We start from the raw sequence: 13,091 nt of genomic DNA on the forward strand, positions 1-13,091 counted from the left end.
TGCTGGAATTTCTGGGGCGGTGGAAAACGGAGAGGCTAGCTGGGTGGGTCAAGGCAGGGGGCGCTGACCAGGCAGGCAAATGAGGCAGGATCATGGCTTGTGCGTGGGAGAGGGGAGGGGAAGCTGCAAGCACTTTTAAGGTAACCGCCAAGGACTTTACAATAATACCGTAACCAACTTGCAATTGTTTGCAATATTTACGTAATTATAAAGGTACTAAGGGGAGGGATTGTTAGACGGCCATGGATTTGTGGGGGTATTGTAACAAAACTGCATCTAGTTGTCAGTAGTTAATGAGATACTTGTTGAAGAGCTACGATTGTCAAATAGCTTTAGGCTACATATGGTGAATGAAGATGTGTATGACTGAGCATGGGAAAATCTACCCGTTCTCTCTGGGACCCTACTCCCTCCCTGGGGAGGGAGTGTTGTGAGAGAGGTGGCCGCCCCATTCCTGAGGCCTCCACACAATGGCAACCTGAAGATACACCTCCTTTGGGGCTGGACTTAGGGCAAGAGGCCAGGAAGGTAAAGAGACCCTGATCTTCAGTCTGGCGTTTCCCTGGGGGGCCACCCCTAGCAGGACGGCAGCCTGGACTCTTCGGGTCACCGTGGCTGACTGTGCAGCATCTGTCACTTCTAGTCACGGGGACCTTAGGTAATTTCAGTCATAGCACAGTGATCGGCGGCGAGGCAGGGCCACGGGAGGAGAATCATTGTACAAAAACAGCAACAGCAACAAACACGGCCACGGTAGCAATGCTCACAGCTCATAAGTTCTGGGGGACTGACACCCGAGCCAGGCACTGTCCTACCCCAGGTAGATGGAGGTTTCTTCTCACTTAATTCTCACCGTGATTTTATGAGGCTGTTCTTCCATTTGTAGATGAGGAAAATGAGAGGTACAGAGAGGTTAAGTATTGTGCCAGGTACCTCCTGTCCAGAGAGTGGAGAGGTCAGGACACGAACCAGGCCGCTCTGCTCAGGCCCTGGGCCCTGGTCCGTGGGCGGTTGTTGCACTTAGACATGGGTGTGTCAGGCCAGGGGAGGAAAGCCGGGGCAGTTCCCTGGGACTCCTTTTCCTACCTGCTTTCCCTTCCTCTATGCTCATGCCAGCTGCTAGCAGACATCACAGAAAGAAAACAGTCCATAGCTTTCTATAAAATCAATGCATGTTTATTAAAGAAAAATTAAAAAACAAAGATAGGTATAAGACATAATTTTAAAGTTACCCATAATTCTCTTGTCCAGAAGAAATTATTGTGATCTAAGTGTGTGTATACTTACACTGGTAGGTTCACATAGATACACACACACAGGTATTTGGTGAAATTTGAATTATAAAAAATGTTATTTTATAGCTTGCTCCTCTCACTTGACATTTTTCCGAGGATGATTTCTGCTAACAAATCCTTCCGTATGACATTTGTGTTTCTTTTGCTTAATAAAGTGTCTTACTGAAATATACTGTAAGTACAGAAGTACACAAATCATAGGTGTATAGCTTGATTGATGTCCCCAAAGCCTACGCGCCTGGCCTTGAATGCCGCATGCGGAACTGGGGCACTCCCAGCTCCCCACCCCCCGGCCCCGCCCCATCGCTGCCTTCCCTTCCTCAAAGGCCTTCTGACACCCATCCCTGCACCTGCGGAGACTGGACTCCTAGAAACTTCATGTAAATGACATACTCTGTGTCCTCACTCATGTGGGTCTCCCTGAGCCTCCCACGGTGAGACAGACTGTCCTGCTGACGATAGGTGGAGATCGTTTATTATTACATAATGCTACATTTGAGCAGACATGCAATTTATTTTTTCCATCTTATTTAAGTGGGGATTTGGGTACTTGTCAGGTTGCATTCATGATGAATTCCGCTGCACTGAGCTTTCTAATGTCTTTTGGTGACGTGCGCACCATGCATTCTGTTGGGTTTGTAGCTGTGTGTGCAAAGTGGGCCATAAGGCAGGCATGGTTCAGCTTTAGCTGATTCTGCACGCAGTTTTCTAAAGTAGATGTGGTAGCTACTCTTCTAGCAGCAGTGCATGGGGGTTTTCACCTACGGTTGGTTCTCCAGGTGGCATGGGATTCCACCGCAGAGATGCATTTATTTTGCTAGTTCCCTGTGGTGGGACACTGAGGTTGCTGGCAGTTTTTGCTATGGTAACTAGCTCATGAAGGGACATTCTTTCAAGTAGATCTTTGCAGGTATCTTAGATTATTTCCCTGTAATAAATCCTTAGTGGTCAAGCATGAACATTGAAAAATCTTTGGATACCTGTTGCCACACTTCCTGTCCTTGGGAAGCTGCACTGACTTTTTTGCTTTATGTTAGAGGTTGCATACTCTTTCTATAAAGGGTCAGATAGTGAGTATTTTTGGTTTTGTGGGCTGCACGCTCTCATTCACAGCTACTCAGATCTGCTGTTGTACCATGAAAGCAGCTGTAGGCAACACGGAATCAGACAGGTGTGGCTGGGCTTCAATGAAGCTTTATTTGTAAAAACGGGCGGTGGGCCGGATTTGGCCTGAGGGTGGTAGCCTGCCAGTGCCGCTTGATTCGGTCACTGGTTTCTGGGAGTTGAGTACTGACCGGGGAGTGGAGTCCATGGACCGGCCTCTCAGGATGAAGCGCCATCTCTCGCCATCACGGGAGTGTGTGAGCGCGCAGGCCGTCTGCCCAGCCGCAAGGGGGGCTGGGAGTGTCCGGCCCGAGCTTCACCGCCCCCCAGAGCCAGCGACCGAGCTGTGGCTCGTGGTCAGTTCATGTGGGAGGATGCTCTGGGCAGAGCAGTGGGAACGAAACATCCAGCGCCATTAACGCTTGGATTTTAAAAATGGTCTCATTTTAGGAAATCTGCAAATGTGAGGACAACCAATGAAACTCTTGAGCCAAAATTGAAAAGCGGAAATGAAAACTATGGATACAGTTTGGATGAGCAGAGGACCGCACGTGAGTGGACGGGTGGGGCGGAAAAAGACCAGGAATGCTGGGAGCAGGGAGGGGGAGGGTGGGTGGGTTGGGGGTCTCGCCAAACCCCAGCTCCTCCTCCAGGCAGGCGGTGTGGCCGGGGCTGGTCCTCCTTCCTGGGCGATTTTTAGAAGGAGAAATTCCAGAACTGGAAATATTCTAGGATTAGGCTCACGGTAAAAGTCACCTAATTTGTTTAAAATGTAAAAATAAAGTGATGTGCAAACTTGAGTGTTTTTACAAATAAATTTTTTTTCATGATTTCTCTTTCTTTGAAGCCTTCTACCTCACCGTTTGGGAGGAGGCGTTTTGACACAGAGCGGGGGCTGCCTCCCCCAGGGCGTCAGCCACCTTCGAGCGAAACTGAAACTGGCTAGGACTCTGTTCCTGCTCACCTGTACTGGGCGTGGGGGGGTGTTGGCAGGTGCAGCCGGTGTTAAAGAGTCTTTTTGTGGCATCTCACTGTCCTACCTTGAGAGGACACAGCCCTCATGGGAGCACTTCTTAGAAGGCTCTGTCACTAGTGAGAGGCAGGGGTAGGATTTGAAGCGAGGTCCTTATTTAAGGCCCCAAAATTACTCCCTTGCAGGAGTTGGATACCTGGCTCTAATAAATTGTCTGGCAAAACACATTCTACAGCAGGATTTTTAGTTAATCGATTCTTGCTGAGAGGCCTGAGAACCATTTTTTGGGGGGACTAAAATTAGAACAGTCCTCAGAGGCCCGTTCTTTTCACGTTGCCCTGGCCGCCGCCCCTGCACGGTCCAGACTGCCAGCTGCAGACGCGCACGGCTTCCACAAAGCATCGGCTGCTCCCTTTGATAATCCGATCTCAGCTTCTTGCAAAATTCCCTGTGAGCGAATATTTATTCATGCACACTGGGAGCCATTAATCAAGTAGCTTGACCAGGAGCATGGCCCAGACCCAACCTCTCTGCTTCTTTTTTTGGCCCATCTGCCCTGTTTGCTGATTTTCCCTGGTCAGCAGTGAAAACTGTGGATTCATCTTGCTCTGGATGAGACGGACGTGTCAAGAAAGGAACTGATTTTGAGTCTGTTTACCGTATTTTTGTTTCATTAGAAAACCCATGTTCTAAAAGTGTGTAACCTCAAGGGAACTTTAAATAAAAACAGTCAGTTTATGGTTAAGGATTATTTTATGCCAGGGGTGCTATATTGAAATGAATGCCCTTCTTTATGTATCAGAATCGTTAGACTGTGTTGCTTGGTTTTTGTCACGTGTAACACTGACGTCATTCTTCTGTTGCAGAGGCCGCCTCTCTCCCTCCAAAGCCCCGCGACGTCAGTGTTCCTGAACAGCAGAGCGGTGGGCAAGCTCAGCAGGTGATTGAGACTGTTTCCCCACTTTTGGACTTTTTTTTCTTTTGTCATTTAAAAACCCTTGCCTTGTGGTTTTAGGTGAATCGTGGAAGAACGTGGCTTTTGCTCACCTTCAGGTCAACTGATCGTCCTGGAGGGAACTGGGCCAGGGCATCTCTTGTCCTTTGTCGTGGGTTTAGGGGGAAAGACCAGGAGTTTTAATTGGGGCTCGTAGATCTCAGGTGTCTGTTAGACATCCCTGTAGGGGTGTCGGGTGTGTTGTGGGACGCACAAGCCTGGGGCTCCTCGGGGGAGGCCCACATGCAGACACTGCTGGCGGTCAGGCAGATGCAGATGGGCGTCGTCCTTCTAAAGGGAGTCCGCTTAAAGGAAACAGTCAGCGAGGGCCCGTGAGTCCCCAGGAGGTGGGTTGTCTGACAGAGTCTGTGTGGTTGTCACACATGAACGAATTAAGAGTTTACATGCAGAAAATATGATTCTTTTTATCCAAAATCACATCAGGCAAAATCGATGCCACCAGCACCATTTTCTGACCTGTGGAAGTACAGCTGTAACTGAGAAGAACATTTTTATTATATCATCCCGGAAGCAGGTTTCCGCCGGTGCGCTGGATGCTGCCCCCGGCTCTGTTCTGCGGAGGAGTCCCCCGTCGCCTGTGGTCCTATTCAGAGACGCGCCTTCACAACCGCCCACCCCACCCAAACCCCCTACTCTCCCTGTGCGTGGACATTCATGAGCTGCCGGGCAGCTCCAGGCTGCAATAGTCCTCCCCACAGTTGGGATTCAGCTGAGTCCATGCATCTTGGCCGTGACATGGGCCTCGCAGGCCTTCGGGAGAAGGGACGCTCTGACAGATGTTCAGCCGTGTGTCGGGAGGACCTCAGGGATGCTATTAGTGGCAGCCAAGGCAGCCAGGCAGGAAGACATACAAGGGCTCTGGGGCACAAAAGAAGATGGGCCTACGTGACAGATTGTGAGTTTGAGCCACTTTCTCAGGCTGGGTGTCAGGGAAATGGTGAGGCACGGTTCTTCCCGTCCACGCTGCTGTCTTGTGATGCATTGAATCTGGTGCTGGGAGCGATAATTGCAGAGATGCAATGGGCCCCCTTTTGAAGGGCTGGCCTCTTGACTAAGAGGAGGCTGGGGAAAGGGACTCGCCACCAGCCAGGCTGTGAAGACTGTCGCCTGCCAACCCCACGACTGGACCTGAGTGGGGGCGGTCGTGGAGTGATGAAGGGTCTCCCTCCCACCCAGCGCCAGGCACAGCCACCCAGGAACACATTTAAGCCAACTGTTATTTCATGGTTTTTTTGTGGTTATCTTTTTCTGCCACATGTCTTTCCAACAGACAAGCCAACGTCTTCAGGTCTGGGGTGGGGGACGGGGCAGGCCGGGAGAAGATTCGGAGAGGATCCTATCAGCTGATTCGCTTTGAAGTATAGATGAGGAGAAAGGGGAACTCTAGATGCGTTTGGAAACAGGAATGGAGAATGACGTTTCAGAGCTCTGAGTGGATGCTTCTTTGGCTTCAAGTGTTGTTTTGAAGATACGCAGGGAGGGAAATTTAAGAAGTTTCTGCTACTTAAACATGGAACCAGCTAAATAATCTATTGGTGGAAAAAGGACAGTGGCCATCCTGCTGGGCCCAGAGGGCTGGCACACACATGCCTGAGCTGGGCGACGTCTTTGTAAGGCCTGCAGGGAGCCGCGCATCTCGGCCCAGAGCTCTGGGTTCCTAAGGAACAGGCAGGGTGCTCAGAAGGGGAGCTGATTTTGCCTGGGCTAGAAACTTTCAAGGGGCTTTTGCCTAGCTGGTTTTTCCTACTTCCCGTGGGGGACTTGGGACGAGCTGTTCTGAAGAGGACCGTCTTTGATCAGGCACCAAGGGGTGCCTGTGAGGGATGGGCCCGGGCACTGTGTGCAGTGCCCATTTGGAGAACTTGGACTTGAGCTGTACTGTGGGCTGTGCTTCTCGTGAAGCCCTTACAGGAAAGGGTCAGGCCTCGGAGCACGGTAGCTCCCTTGTGCTCCCCCGGCCGGAAGAGCGCACGGTCCTCCACTTGGCCGACTGTCCTTTGTGGCCTCTGGGAGGCTCAAGGTCTTGGTCCCCACCTGTGGACCTCCTGGCTCAGTAGAGTTGAGTAGGCGGCCCGAGCACCTGTGTTTTAGACCAACCCGTGGTGGCTCTGCCAGGTGGTGAAGTTTACGCGTCACTGGTTACGTCATAGCAAGATGGAAGTGGGGGGTGGCTGGGATGGAGAGGGGGACGTTGCCCAAGATCAGCTTGTCTAGTTTGTAATTTCACACCGCCCAGTAATTACCATGTGCTCAGTCCCTAGGCAGGCGTGATAACTGTGCTAACTACGTGGGGGAGGGGTTGTGCCAGACCGCTCCGCCCCCCCCTCCCCCGCCCCAGGGTTGACTGCGCCTGCGCTCCTGCTGGGATCACGTGGGCTCCTGCACCGGCAGGGGAGGGTGCAGATGCTGGGCCCCGGAGGGTGTGGCCACAGCCAGCCCGGGGCTGAGCACGGCTCTGCGGGGCAGGCAGTGTTGCTGGGTCACTCTCCCCCTTGCCTTGAACACCACCCCTTCCTGTCCTACCCAGCGTTCCGCACACCTGTGTCCACACACCGGCGTCAGTGCCCCTGCGCCTCTGCGGCCGTGTCCTCATCGCGTGTTATTGGGCGTGATTTTCACTGCATCCTCTGCTGAACAGTTACAGAAACAGGAGCCTGGGATTTTAATGCTGCAGAAAGGGGAGGGAACCCATTCGCCGCTGTGCCGGCTTCCCAGAGCTCTTGCTCCTTCGACATCCTCCCCACGAAGGCCCAGAGCGCCACAGGCCCAGCTGCTGTGGGGAAGATCAAGAAGGGATTTCGAAGGGAACCCCCTTTTTTGGATCCCGAGTTGGGCGTTGACGCTTGCAGTGCTGGCAGTCCTTAGAAAACTTCAGAAGGGGTGAGGGCTTGTCTCTGGGACAGTGGCTTTGGAGACAATCTGTAGTGCTGGAGGTTTGACTGAGGAAGGCAGCTGGCGCGACCTGGAGCTACAGGGGTTGGTGGCTGGCCTCGGTCAGGTCTGTCGGTGGCGCTGGGCCAGGTACCATGGGAAGAGGCCCCTGCCGGCTCCATGGAGGTCGCTCTCTTGCTCACCCCACCCCTCAGCCCACTCCCCGCCGGGTCTCCCTCCGGGGGCTGTGATACTGTTTATCAGGGGCAGAGAGTGGGAGCAGCCCTTGCTCCTGCCACCAAGCGGCAGGAGTGGGGATGTGCTTCCTGTACCTGGATCCCAAAGAATGGCTCCTGTACCTGGAAGTGCACCTAACAGCACAGACATGTTCACCTAATAGCACAGACGTGTTCACCCAGGAGCCCTGCCGCTTTGGCATGGGTCTCAGTGCAGGGAGGCTCCGTGGGTGCTTGTTCAAAGGCAAGCCCCTTCCAGGGCTTTCTGGGTCAGGCTCGTTGGGAAATCGGGCCTAAGAATGGATATTTTTACCACCTGCCCTGTGGGTGATTTGCTTGGAGGAAAATATTTTGTGGCTCAGTGTGAAAACATATGATACGTATAACTGCAGTGCTGTAACTGCAGATCTGTGTCTGGGGGAAACCCGTCTCGTAGGTCTGGGGATTTTCTCATAACTGTGCGTTTGGAATGACTTGGATTTCATGAACCCGCAGCCCTGAGCTTGCCGCCAAGTGCAGGGGAGAATTTGTGATGCTCGTGGGGCGCACTTTTTAAACCCTCCTGGTTTTGGATGGCCCCTAAAGCACCCTGAATTCGGTGAAAATGAAAGAAATGGGATTTTAGGCTGCGGAGACCCCCAGACCAGGCATTAAATTGTAGCAAAATTTAGAAGGTAAAAAAAAAAGAGACCGATTTTCGAAACTGACACATACCACAACAGGACACTTTTCTACCCTGATCATTTCTGTTCTGACCGAGTCTGTGGTTATAATACCGACATTATTTTCCACGAGAATTTCTGTTGGTGAAGTACAGTTAACTCAGGTGTAACCTTCCATAAAGCACACTAGGACAAAACCAATGGATACAACTGGAAATTCTTACCAAAAATTACAGTTGATGAGAAAGGCAAGTGCCTTTTATTTTTATCTGAAGCCATGGGGTTTGGCAATGTTTCGCATCTTGATGAATATTTAAAACGAACAATCCTCCCCCTGCCCACCCCCCACCCCGCCTCCCCTTCTTTCCAGACTTCCATTCACGGTTGGTCCATTTTCGGGTTATTTTAGGCAACACTGTGTCTTTCTTTCCTGTGTCTGTCAGTTTTGGGGGACGAGCACATGGAACAACTTGGAGCCTGGATCAGGTCTTCCCTATTCGTCACTCCCCTGTGGAGATCAATGTAAATAAAGCCTTGATACGTTTAGAAAACAGCTGAGTTGGCGCAGCCAGCAGTGAAAACAAAGGGCAGGCCCAAGAGCAGGACTCCGAGGCATGGCCGGAGCAGAAGCGTGGTCGGAGCAGAAGTGCGGTCTGGCAGCACGTGGTGAGGGAGACCCATCGGCTCCCCAGGCCATGTGACTGCGAGTCAATAAATGGAGACCAGGCGCCAGACTGAGTCTGTCCTTGAGACTTACTGCCATCCCACCGCCGCGTGAATCATTTATGGCGGTCAGTTGCATTATTTAAGACATTAAGTGCAGCCACTGTGCCCTGGAATCTAAGCCGGCCTTCTCAGGACTGGCAGGAAAGCATGTAGCGTGTGTTTTAATGGGGTGATGCTCCTAGGCAGGCCTTGGCGCCTCTGGGGGAATCAGTGGGTTGCATGGGATGACCCTTCAGAGCGAAAATGGCCAAGACCGCCTGCCTCCCTGATAGGAGCCCGATGCGTGATCTACGTGGAGTGGGGCCTTCTATTTGACCCCTCTCCTTTAGAAGATGTGTGTTATTAGGTTAGAAATAATTAATGTTTTCATGCAAAAGCAAGAATTGCCATTGGAAAATTGAAAGGCAAAATAGTGCATCTTTGTAGCAATTTGCCTTCATATAAACAAATATTGATTCTTGGAGTTGGTTGCTCTTTAGGGCCTGAACTTGGGGAGTTTCTAGGGTATGTGTTGAAAATACTCAGGGAAAGGAAGGACATGTGTTAACACTTGTGTTCCTCTCTGCACCTTCATTTTATTTTGTCTGACAGTTTCCTCTTCAGTGTGCCCTGCACGAGGTCTCACCGATTTAATCACCCCTTCCCGCTTTGTTCCCAGGAACCCAGTCACCATCAGCCGGGCCCCACAAGCCGCCCGCAGGTGACCTTGTGCATGGCTGGTCCTAAACAGGTCAGGAACGTGACGTTAGTATAATAAAGATGTCGCGTGTGGCCAATGACTTGCATCGTGACGAGGTCAGCGCTGCTCTCTGCTGTCCCAAGGCCCCAGCTCTGCCTGCATTACAAGTGACGTTGGTATCATCGAAGAGGCTATTTCACAGCAAGAGAAGGACTTGCTTTCTCAACTTCCAAAGCAGAATTCGACTTGTAATGTGTTTCAAGATGTCAGTCAATTCCATCGAGTTACTAAGTACAAGCTGCAACTTCGTCATGCTAATGTGTCTCATCGCTGCACACTCCTGTCTGCTGATCTAATAAATGGTGGATAAGTCTCTGTCCTACTGTGACTTTAAAAATGTTTTTATTATCTTGCATCCTATGAAGATTATATTTATGTATGTTTCATATGTGGGCATTATTGCATATTATCAGTGAAAAAAGAAGACAAAAATTAAGATGTCAGACATCTAAAGTTGCCTGGAAAATCAGAACTCATAGGCTAAAAATAAGATTCAATTCTATTGCTGATGCACACCTGGCGAAATAGCTCATCGTTGGGTATTTACAAGAAGACATTCATTTCTATGGCCCCTCATCAGGCTGCTCTCGTGTTCCCAGGTGACTTGCATGTGGATTATTCTCTGTAGAGGGTGTAGCTCACATACCACAAATGCCAGGATGAAACTGGAAATGAGTAATCTGTTCTTTAATAAATAAATGAGAAAAACACATAAAGCTTGTATTGCCTCTCTGAAATCTTTATTTTTTTAAGTGGTAGTTTATAGGATCATAGTGTTGAGGAATCAGGCACTTTTTTTAATTGAAAAAAATTTTTACATATCATCAAATAGGATTCAGTACTGTAATTTTTCTCATTGTCTTGTTATGTTTAAAATATATTTTATTGATTATGCTATTACAGTTTTCCAATTTTTTTCCCTCCTGTTTATTCCCTTCTGCCCTGTACCCCCTCCTACCAGCGTTCCTCCCACCCTTAGCTCATGTCCATGGGTCCTACATACAAGTTCTTTGGCTTTCCATTTCCTATACTATTCTTAACCTCCCTTTGTCTATTTTGTACCTACTATTAATGCTTCTAATTCCCTATACCTTCCCACCATTCTCCCCCCTCTGCCTCCCCTCTGATCTCTGTTCCTGTGATTTTGTTCCTGTTCTAGTTGTTCGTTTAGTTTGTTTTTGTTTTCTTTTAGGTTGAGTTGTTGATAGTTGTGAGTTTGTTGTCATTTTACTGTTCATAGTTTTTGATCTTCTTTTTCTTAGGTAAGTCCCTTTAACATTTCATATAATAATGGCTTGGTGATGATGAACTCCCTTAGATTTACCTTATCTGGGAAGCACTTTATCTGCCCTTCCATTCTCAATGATAGCTTTGCTGGACAGAGTAACCTTGGATGCTGGTACTTGGCTTTCATGACTTTGAATACTTCTTTCTAGTTCCTTCTTGCCTGCAAGGTTTCTTTTGAGAAATCAGCTGATAGTCGTATGGGAACTTCTTTGTAGATAACGGTCTCCTTTTCTCTTGCTGCTTTTAAGATTCTCTCATCTTTAGTCTTGGGTAATGTAATTATGGTGTGCCTTGGTGTGTGCTTCCTTGGGTCCAACTTCTTTGGGACTCACTGAGCTCCTGTGTCTCCTGGAGGTCTTTCTCCTTGGCCAGATTGGGAAAGTTCTCCATTATTTTATCAAATAAAGTTTTCAATTTCTTGCTCTTCCTTTTCTCCTTCTGGCACCCCTATGATTCGGATGTTGGAATGTTTAAAGTTGTCCTGGAGGTTCCTAAGCCTCTCCTCATTCTTTTGAATTCTTGTTTCTTCATCTGTTCTGGTTGAATGTTTATCTCTTCCTTATGCTTCAAATGGTTGATTTGAGTCCTGATTTCCTTCCCTTTACTGTTAGTTCCCTGTATAGTTTTCTTTATTTCACTTTGCATAACCTTTACTTTTTCCTCCATTTTGCGACCATAATCAACCATTTCTGTGTGCATCCTGATTATCAGTGTTTTGAACTGTGCATCTGATAGGCTGGCTCTCTCTCTGTCACTTTGTTCTATTTTTGGAGCTTTGACCTGTTTGGGCCGTATTTCTTTGGGCACACCTGTTACATTGAAGGGGTGGAACCTTATGTGTTCGCCAGGGTGGGGCAACCCAGGTCGCTGTGTTGTGACGCAGTATGTGGGGTACGGGACCGAGAGGGAACAATGCCGCTTGCTCGGCTCTCGGTGGGTTTTCAGTCACTTCCCCCGCTACCCACAAGCACATTGGGCCCTTTTGGTGCCGATTCCTGGGTGGGTGGGTCTCTCCAACAGACTCTCCTGTGAGGCTGGGAGTTTCTCCCACAGCCGCATCCCCCACAGGTTTTTACCTCCAGAGGTTCTGAGGCTTTCTTTTCCAGCACTGGAACCCTGGGTTGTGCGGTCTGTCTCGCTCCCCAGCTGTTCCTCCCGGTTCGTCTGCACGCAAATGTGGTACCGTCCAGTCTGCCAGCCACCACCTCGCCCTCCTGGTCCTCCAGCTGCCGCCTTGCCATGCGTCCTCTCCGCCCTGGCTGCCCGTCTCTGCCCTTCCTACCAGTCTGGGTGAGTGTTTCTTCTTTAACTCCTTGGTCGTCGGACTTCCATACAGTTTTATTTGTTTGGCCGTCTGGTTATTTTTTGTTTTAAAATTTGCCGTTGTCCTTCTTTTGGTTGCGCGAGGAGGCAAAGTGTATCTACCTACACCTCCATCTTGGCCGGAAGTTGTCTTGTTATTTTTTTAATAGTTAGGTTTTTTTGGGTTTAAAATCCAGTCTGGGTTCATACATTGTATTCAATTACTGTGTCTCTCAAGTCTCTTTTATTTTTCAGTTATAGTTGACATACAATATTATATTACTTTCAGGTGTACAGCATAGTGGTTATATACTTACATACCTTACCAAGTGATCACCCCAATAAGTCTAGTACCCATTCGGTACCACACTTAATTATTACAACATTACAATATGTTGGATTTTACATCCTTGGGACTATTTTATAACTGGCAATTTGTTCTTAATCCCTTTCACCTTTTCCCATCCCCAGGCATTTTCCACGGCACAAACAGGACGTGTCCGTAAACACAAAATCACATCTTCATGTTAGTCTTCGACTACTGTGCATTTGCCTCATTTAAAGTTAACATGAATGTTGTTACTAAGAATGAAATTGCTGCCTTTTCCAAATATATATTTTTTCCCATGGAGATCTTCTCAGTGTGTCTCACCATCCGCCCCATCCCTTTATATTTCACCCGGAGGTGAGGCTGTGGCTTGGCTGAGCTCTGCACTGGTTGGTGCAGATTTCTACACCTCATGCCCTCCCATGCTTTTGCCAAAGTGGAATTTGACTTTTAAAATGGGTTAAGATTTCCATGAATTCCTTCAAGTTCCTAAGTCAAAGGTACAAATTCATGGTGAAAATGTTTCCTTTTATTCAACACTCCTGCTTGCTGG

At 49.0% G+C, this 13,091-nt stretch overlaps 1 protein-coding gene across 1 annotated transcript in view; it reads left to right on the forward strand.

The window, feature by feature from the left end:
- Positions 1–10,319, forward strand: part of IGSF5 (immunoglobulin superfamily member 5) — a 35,306-nt gene extending 24,987 nt beyond the window's left edge. The window contains exons 7-9 of the mRNA XM_054576157.1: positions 2,850–2,950; positions 4,239–4,312; positions 9,541–10,319. Coding sequence (XP_054432132.1) covers positions 2,850–2,950; positions 4,239–4,312; positions 9,541–9,636 — 271 coding nt within the window. The 3' untranslated portion in view covers positions 9,637–10,319. The remainder of the gene's footprint in view (positions 1–2,849; positions 2,951–4,238; positions 4,313–9,540) is intronic.
- The last annotated feature ends 2,772 nt before the right edge of the window (positions 10,320–13,091 follow it).

This window comes from Pteronotus mesoamericanus, unplaced genomic scaffold (genome assembly GCF_021234165.1).
Source record: "Pteronotus mesoamericanus isolate MK-2021 breed Mesoamerican mustached bat unplaced genomic scaffold, CSHL_Meso_final contig_116, whole genome shotgun sequence".
NCBI lineage: Eukaryota > Metazoa > Chordata > Mammalia > Chiroptera > Mormoopidae > Pteronotus > Pteronotus mesoamericanus.